The 9,005-nt window shown below is 39.1% G+C and overlaps 1 protein-coding gene across 1 annotated transcript; it reads left to right on the top strand.

The window, feature by feature from the left end:
* Positions 1 to 3,283: 3,283 nt before the first annotated feature.
* LOC110039794 (uncharacterized) lies at positions 3,284 to 7,895 on the top strand. The gene is made up of 2 exons (XM_089275724.1): positions 3,284 to 3,412; positions 7,391 to 7,895. The coding sequence occupies exons 1-2, from the start codon at positions 3,367 to 3,369 to the stop codon at positions 7,726 to 7,728; spliced, it is 384 nt and encodes a 127-aa protein (XP_089131850.1). The 5' UTR covers positions 3,284 to 3,366; the 3' UTR covers positions 7,729 to 7,895.
* Positions 7,896 to 9,005: the final 1,110 nt, after the last annotated feature.

The raw sequence follows: 9,005 nt of genomic DNA on the forward strand, positions 1-9,005 counted from the left end.
AAACTATACCTGAGTGGAACTGACTTGCTGCTGAAGTGATTAACCAACCGAGTGTTGAGGCGTTAAGGGCCAGTCTGATCTCTTTTCTATCCCAGCAGTGGTTTAGTTACGTTTATCTTACTTACGACTCTCGCAAAGCGGGAGGTAGATAGCACACACCATCCCGAGTTTGAGTAGCCAATTAGAATGCGTGAAAAACACTACCCACTGCAGGCTTGGGGTATACTTATTAGACATATTTGCATTAAGCCCTATCTCAAGCCCAAGTCTATCGGCCGCTCAATCAAAAGAGTCCTTGTCATTAATGCAATACAAAATGATATCAAAACATACAGTCTCTCTCAGTTTTAAATCTCTTTCTTGATAATGAACGCAAAACTCAAAAAGGCTGGTTATAAGCCGCTAGTTAGTTAACTGAATTCATCGCAAGACATTTTTTCTTACAAATGTGCAGCATCTTTCTGGTGTGTCGTCAGGCATTAATAAATTCTCAGAAATCGCATTATTTTTCCACGAATGCATAAGCAGACTTACACAGCTCCCAGATGAAGCTACGCCTTTTCTTGCGAAGAAGATGATTGGTTTAAAAAAAGTGAAGCTGTTCAAACCTTGAATTTTCTTTGGCTAGCTATAAATGACAGGTAGTCATAAATACACAAAAAAGTTAATCTGTCGTCAAACCACGCTTCAATGGCGGGAACAAAATTCCGCTGTCACAGTTGACGGATTGCGCCTTTCAACTCCGCTACGGTGTAATCTTTTTTCGTCCTCGCCTTTCCTCTTTGTATCTCCGTCGGTAAGTTCCCTAAAGATACTATTGCCAAAATTTAGAATTCTCTGATTCATTTATTTCATGTTTAGAGCAATATTTTGGCATCAGTTCATCTAGCGCAGCACACGTGTATCATGTAGACAATTGGGTATGAATTTCAGCGTCATTCACTTAATCTAGTTTGTTTACCCAAAAGTAATCTCGAAAGTGTGCAGCGACTGTTTGTTAGCAGTAGTGAGTAGAGATGGTTTATTTCTGAACATTTTAGGAATTAATATAATTCAGCTCTGGAATGCCAACAGCCAGCGCCCATTTATCTGATTAGATGTAGGCTAGATCCGTTGTTCAAAAAACCAGCAAACATGGTATATTTTCGAACAACTTTCTTTCTCTTTCTCTTTCTCTTTCTCTTTGTCTTTCTCTTTGTCTTTCTCTTTGTCTTTGTCTTTGTCTTTCTCTTTCTCTTTCTCTTTGTCTTTCTCTTTCACTTCAAGAGTGATTGGAAATTTGTCTACAGTTTGAGCTTGTTTCTGTGAAAGCTTCTGCTCTTTCAAGTATGCTTTCTAACGCGGAAAAATGCACAACCGAGATCAGGGTCTTTGACGGACGCTAAACTAACAAGAAGCCGTGTAGTCTTTTCTCACTGCGTAATTTTAATTAGGATCAATAGTAAAGAAATAAAGAATCGGACAAAGTTCAAAGAAATTTCAGTTGTTACTTTCCGTGGGAAAAGAGAAAAATTCGAATTATGGCTGACTAATGCCAACAACGCAGCGCCCTAATTATGAGCATTAAATTTACAATTGCCCAGTCTCATCAAAGTGCAACCTAGGCTCTTTTCACGGGGATTAAAATATATCCAGTTTTGACTTAAACTTTTTTTACTAACAGCATTTCAATAGCCTCCCGCTTGACTTTCATTCAAGGAAATTTCCTTTAGATGCACTGCAGTTTGTTTAATTTGCATTCATTGCAATTCTGCTCTGTTCATTTCTTCTGTTAATTAGTGGTTTGTTCTGTCTTTCATCACTGAGATCAGTTCAATCCGTTTTTGTAATGTGAAAATGAATATAGACTAGTTTCATCTGGTCACATTATGCCAACAAAGTGCAACCAAGAGATTATCAAAGTATCTCATGCTGCAACTTAAAAGTTCACACTTGCTATAGGTTTCCATCACAGTTTGGTTGTTCATCTATCCGGCCTATTTATCGCTTATTTGTTGCTCAGAAACCCAACAAACATCAGATGGTATATTTTGGGGCAACTTTTCTTTTATTAATTTCATTTATTTTGGTGGACCAAGAGCAGATTGGAAGCTTGCCGACTACAATTTGAGTTTCTTTCTGTGAAAGCATTTGCTCTTTCAAGTATACCTCCTAACGCGGAAAGTTGCACAACGAGGGAGGCCTTCGGCGCCTAAAGCTGTTAAGAAATATAGTTCGTTTTCTTTTTGAAATTACATGTAGGATTTGCAGAATGTAAATTGAATTCATCTACGAGCTGGGGGGGGGGGGGAGGGGGGGGGGAGGCGCAAGGGGGCTGCAGCCCCCCAGCTAGGGAAATCATGTAATTTTTCGGGCAAAACGCTCATGGTTCGGGCGGCGACACTTGAGATAACGCGTTACAAAATTAAGAACGAAGACCAAGACTTTTGTTTTTGTGGTGGCTCTGAAAAGAGCCTTTTGTAATGTCGTAGCAAAGGGGTGTTTTAAATTTTTTCGTGAATTTTTCTTAGGAGATGTTCCTCTATTACGTCCATGTTGTTTACCATTATATTTACGCTGCCTCTCAATTAAAAGAACGCTTGTAGCGTACGCTGCGAGTCTCCTGTGGCCAAAAGAAGACTATTTCGAAGGACGTCCAGAATGCCTCGCTTTGTTCTTAGAACGTCTCGAGCATATCGAGACGCTGGTGTCGAATAGAGTCCCCAGCTTCTGTATCACGTCCAAACGGTCCATCTTGAAACACAAATGTCTCTGTTGTTGATCTGCCGATCGCTGAACGAGCACCATGTCAGGAAGCATGGAAGGAAGATCTTTTTATTTTAATAGGTCTAGATTTTGCTAGATTGAGACTGCTGATGGAGTGGGCAAACTTTCAATACAACTATTTTGTTTTTGGAATGATAGTAGTTTCATTAGAAGTGAAAGCTGTGAACGGTTTTGCTTTTCATGCAATTTGAGTGCGTTTGCATCCCGATTTCACTGAACACTCACGCATTCGGGCATTACGTATTCTTTTCGGGCCAGGAAGTCACAGCCCCCCAAATCCGACGGTGCCCTTACGCCTATGTACATTTGTGCTGCATTTTTCTGGTGTGCCGTCAGGCATTAAAAAATTCGTTATTCTTCCACGAATGCAGACACAGGAAAAAACACAAAACACCCAGATGTGGTTACGCCCTCGAGAAGAAGATGATTGGTTAAAACTTGTGACAGTGTTCAAACCTTAAATTTTCATTGGTTTGCTATAAATAACAGCTAGTAATAAATACACATATAAATCCATCTGTCCTCAAACCAAGGTTCAGTGCCTACAGGAACAAAAATTCTGCCGTCACAAAAGAGATTGCGCCTTTCAACTCCGTTACGATGAAATCTCTTTTCGTCCTCGCCTTTCTTCTTTGCATTTCCGTCGGTAAGTTCTATAAAGATCATAGTATTGCCGAACGTTTTATTTGTCTGATTCATTTATTTCATGTTTGAAGCTCGATTTTGGCCATAACACAACTACAGCAGGCTCTGTTTCGCAAGCGGTAGTGTACTCTGAAGAATCGATTATAATTTCAGTATTATTTACTTGATCTTGTTCATTTACCCAAACGTTAGCTGGGAAGTGTGTAGTGACAATTTAGGAGAAGTGAGAGGAGAGACTTTGTTGCTGTACTTTTGACTTTTGAACGCTTTTTGAGCTCAAAACTATCGTAGGGATTATTACAATTCAGCACTGGAATGTCAACAGCCAGCGCCCATTTGTCTGATGCATCGCTCAACTGCTGCTCAGAAAACCAACAAACAGGGTATATTTTTGGACGCCTTTTTGATTCATTTCATTTATTTTGGTGGATTAAGAGTAGATTTGAAGTTTGTTAACATTTGAGCTTGTTTCTGTGAAAGCATTTGCTCTTTCATGCAGGTATGCCTCCTAACGCGGAAAATCGCACAATGAGGGAGGCCTTCGGCGCGTTAAGCAGTTAAGAAATGTACGGTAGTGCGTTTTCTCTTTGTACTGAATCATATGTCTGATAAGGAATAGGACAGAATTTAAAGAAATTTCAGTCATTACCTTGCAGGGGAACGAGAGGAGAATCCACTGATCAATGTCAACGAGGCAGCGCCCTAATTATGAACATCAAATTTACAATTGCCCAGCTGCATCAGCTTAGCTTCTTTTCAAGATTGAAAAAAATCCGGTTTTGACTTAGAGTTTCTCATCATTAGCGACTATTGTGTGGTTATTGCTTCTAATATTGATTAAAAACAAAATGCTAGTGGTTTCAAGGTTGCGAAGGGTTGTACAAAACGAACAACAATTCTCTCGCTGCAATGCAGTAAATCAACGAGCAGCGCCAATTCTCTTGACCTCAATAAGAATCAAACACTATTCTACCGCCGGCATTTCAATACCTTCTAGCTGGACTTCTGAATCAAGAAAATTTCCTTTAGAAGCAGTTTGTGTTGTGGAGTGTTTCCTTTACAGTAATTTGCATTCATTGCAATTCTGCTCTGTTCATTCCTTTTCTTTATTAGCGGTTTTTTCTGTCTTTATTTCATCAGATCAGTACAATCAGTTTTTCTAATGTGAAACTTGAATCTAGACTAGTTTCATCTGGTCACATAATACCACCAAACTGCGAACTATTTAACAGTTCACATTTGTTAGCTTTCGTTTCTGAATAAAATTTGCAGAAAAGTTTGGAGTGACAGTTTGATTGTTGCTTTCTTCAGAGTGGTTCTTTTAAGTTAAGATCGAAACTACAGGGTTCAGGGTAGCATTAGAAGAGGTAGAACGACACAAAGCTGACCAAAAGAGACGCTTGTTGATGTTAGACATATTAACAAAAGAAATCGAGAAGGCGGTTTTCGGGATGTTGCAGCTCGCTGGTTAACTTCTATCTAGTTGCGTATTAATTTGGACTCCGTTTATAGATGTGGTGATTTATGCAAATATTCAGACATAAGACACAAGCGTGTTTATAGTAGTGCTTTAACGCACTTTTGACAGTCGAAAGTAGATGATGCTTGCCCTGAAGCTAAACCCGGGATATTTTTTTCTTTCTACTTTTGTCCTATCTGCCAAAACTAAAGCCGTCCACCTTCTCCGCTCGCCCCCTCCCTGGCGTGTTCGTATTTTCAATGACTCTGCATCTGAGTGAAATTTGTGTGGGAAGACAGCACTTAGTGATGCCAGGAGCTATAATCGGGGACGGAGACCGTAAGCGCGTACCATTTCTAGTATTGGGGTTGACCCATGATATGGGACAATAATTCTATTTTTAGAACAAATTGCGCCATCGCCTGCGGCACACGCGCGTACATGCTGCGAGGATTTTTGCGGATGTCGCGCGGGGAAAATGGCGTCCGAAATTTCCGAAATTTTTCGTGTTTTTGGCCCACAACTCAACGCGTTTACATCTGTTGGAATTTTGCTTAAGTATTTCCTCGTAAGCTGCTCCAGTTTGAGTGAAGTAAGACAGTGTCGAATTTAGGTATGTTCCGCTGTAAGCTTGTATATATCGCTGACCGAGTTGTGTTCCGACGGATGCTTCTTTTACATGAGCTGTTCATTACTCCACTTTAAGGGCCCATTAACCGATTCATGCGCGCGCTCGCGCGCGTTGCTAAGGAGGTGAAATTTCACTTCCGGTCACTTACGTCAGCCTGAGCGCGGAAAATAAAAACAACTCAAAAACTTGCAAATTCGCTCACATTTTAGACGTTTTTCTTTGTGTTTCGCAAAATGCAAAGTAAAAAAAGTACAAGCAAAGACAAAATAAGAGAAAGACAGAAAAACAAGAGCAATAGAAAGAGAAAAACTAACTCCGTGTGGCTTTGTTTGATCTTACGGAAGTGCGCTGGTAGTGTAAATTGCGCACGCGCTGATAGGGTAACTTCCAATAGATATCGGGCGCACTTCCGGTTTCTTTAAATGCTAAAGGAAACGCGGTTTTTCATTAAATTCAGCCTTTTTCGACGAATTTCGATTAAAGCCAACGTTGGCAACATAGCTATGCATTCCTTTTTCGAAATCATGCTTTTTTCAGAAAATTACGAATTTTTCAATATTTTGAAATGCTCTCAAAATCTGACCTTTTAGAAATTAAACAAAATCGATGCATAGTGTAATGAGGATTTAAATTAAAATACTAAATCAATGAAAAAAAACTCCCGGGAAAGTAATTTGCTTGGGAGCCTTTGCATTTTTTCTGTATTAGTCACATGACCATGGGCGTGGCCTGATGACGTCATCACTAGTGTTACTGATCAGGAAAAAGTTAAAACACATGAAATAACTCTGAACTAACTAAAAATGATGAGGTTATATGAGACTAAATTTTCCCTAGCAACGGCTCAAAAAGATCGGTTAATGGGCCCTTAAATTTCACATATGTTGAAGATTAACAGCTTTTTCATTACACAGCAAAAAAACTAGCTGGATATATTTAGATATCGCAGAGCTTCAGGACTTCATAGTTTCCTAGCTCCTCTTGCCACACGCTTGCGAGGAATTTGTCAGTCTATCGCGACCGAAAAGTAAAACAAAATAATTGCTAGGTTGAGTTTCGCTTGAATTGTAAGCAACGCTTGATGTTTCATCAAGGCCCAATAACTTTACGTCCGTATATACTGCTCAGTTTTATTCGTGTAAAAATCCAGTAAATTCTCTGTTGTCGATGAATGAGAGCGACCGCCGATGCGTGTTTTGTTCAGTCAGTAAACATGACAAATTGTACTTCCGCCGCCCCTTAGGCCGCACTTTCGTGTGAAACCGTAAATCGAACTCAAACAATAACTCTATAGTTTTTAAATATGTTTAAGATTGATAAATGTTTGAGAACATATTAAAAGCTGAAAATATGTGAATAAAGCAGAAATAATCAGCAAAGTTACGATAACGCTTCTTTAATCAACTCGGAATAACGATTTCGATTTTGTTGATCGACTAATCAAAACTCCTTGTCTATTTTCATTTTCGCAGTGTAAAACTTCACTATGCTTATGTTGAAGAAACACACATGATGTTAGTAGCCTTTTTTGCGTTCGTGAAATTTGTTACAGCATCTCAGCACAAAAGATAACGAAAGAAATCTTTGTCAAGATTTGTTGACAATTGAAAACACCGACCTGGACTTGAGAGTGCACGAGCTGCACTATGCAAATGAGCTAATTGTACGCGTCAGACTTTCCTTTCAAAAACCTTTGCAAACTCACCAAACAAGCAGAAACAATAAGAAACCATCAAAACAGGTTCTGGTTATGATGAACCATTGTCTGAGAAACTCACAAATTAACTCGATACCAGAGTAGAGAGTTTTCATAGGTGCCCGCGAATCCCGAGACTTACGGTCTCCATCCCCGATTATGGCTCCTGGTGATGCTTAATTATTTTTTGCAGGATATGGCCTGAAATGCTACCAGTGTATCACTCTCAAGGACTGGGATGACTGTGATAAAACTGAGGTTACCTGTGCTCGTGGCGCAGACCGCTGTGCAAAAGCCTTTGTGACCGGAAAACAAGGTGAAGCATCAGTTTCGGTCTACGCTAAAGGTTGCAGCCTTTCATCTACATGCAATGCTGATAAATCGGAGTTGTGCAAGTCTTCTGATCCCAAAGTCTCTGTCACCGAGTGCGAAATTAACTGCTGCTCTGGCGATTTGTGCAATGGAGCCAAAGTACCAATGGTCAGCGTCTTCATGCTTCTGGCATGCGTTCTTGCAGCTTTCCTTCGTTAAGCATCCAAAGCTGTTAACATTTAAGCGTACAAAAACGTGTAATTCAGTAGAAAATAGCGTTAGCTTACCTATTATGTGCAATTTCAGCCACGTTAATTTTTTGCAAGCAAGGTCTATCCTTCAATGTAACCACGAGTGATATTTCTTTAATAAATCTGCTTAACTAAGACATTGGCTTCCGGTTACTTTGTATTCATTCAAGACCATTTATTGATAAGTGAAACTTTAAAGTCGTAAAAGTTCATTTACGTTGAAACAACACATGAGCTTTTTTGGTTATGTTCATAATATGGAGGAACAGCCTCTCCCATGTAGAGAGTAAAGGAAACAAGCCTCTTTCAGTTAAATATAAAGTACTCTCACTGAAATTTAGGTCAGTAATAACTACTTTGGTGGTTCTCACTCAGGATAATGTTTATAAAATGGAAAAGGAGTATAAAAAGCGATGAACAAATCCTCGAAAATGCAAGGCATATCCTATTAACTAAAACAACTCAAATTCGACATAATTGTTTTGCCCCATAAAAAGGTAATATTGAAAACCAGAAACGTGGTCAAAAATAAAAATTTAAAAAATACTTTTCTCCTCGAGAACCTGTCAAAACATCGGGACTTGAATAATTGAAAAATGTACATCAATCCAGATGTTTCTGACAACATAAATTGAAAAAAATAAAATATAGTGTTTATTTTTTTGTTTCTTATACTCTACCTCAAAGGCGTTGCGAGACTCTGGGCGGCCCTGCACCGTTTACAAGGGTCTTCATGATTGGCCAAACGAAACATTAGGTATACAACACAAACAATGCCCCTAGCCCTAAAAACAAAAGAGGTGCAGATTAAAAGGAACGAATCAAAATAGAAGTTTTAAAGAAGTGCAGGTCATCTGGAGACTCTCTGGAGCGTTGTTAATCTCTAATACAATCTGATATAATGAAATCTGGTCAAAGGTTGTCAATATTACTGATCAAGAACCCGTGGAAGTTTAAAGAATCAACGGCTCTTGTGTGCCAGCTCATGGATGAATTGGATTAGTTTAGAAAAAGTAGTGCCATAAAAAATGAGGAATTGATCTATTGGGAGGATTGAAAGTATTTGGACTGACTTTGAAGAATCCACGACAAGGCAAAATATAGGTCCACAGAGCATACATGTGCTTGTTTACATATACTTGATATAATAAGTTTATAATTGATATTTTCTGAAATGACTCTTTGAAAGCCTTTTGGAAAGCTCAAGTGATACATGTACAGTGCAGTTAGGTACGTATACAAAAA

This window comes from Orbicella faveolata, unplaced genomic scaffold (genome assembly GCF_042242905.1).
Source record: "Orbicella faveolata isolate gen_17 unplaced genomic scaffold, um_ofav_v1 contig_1, whole genome shotgun sequence".
In the NCBI taxonomy this organism is placed as follows: domain Eukaryota; kingdom Metazoa; phylum Cnidaria; class Anthozoa; order Scleractinia; family Merulinidae; genus Orbicella; species Orbicella faveolata.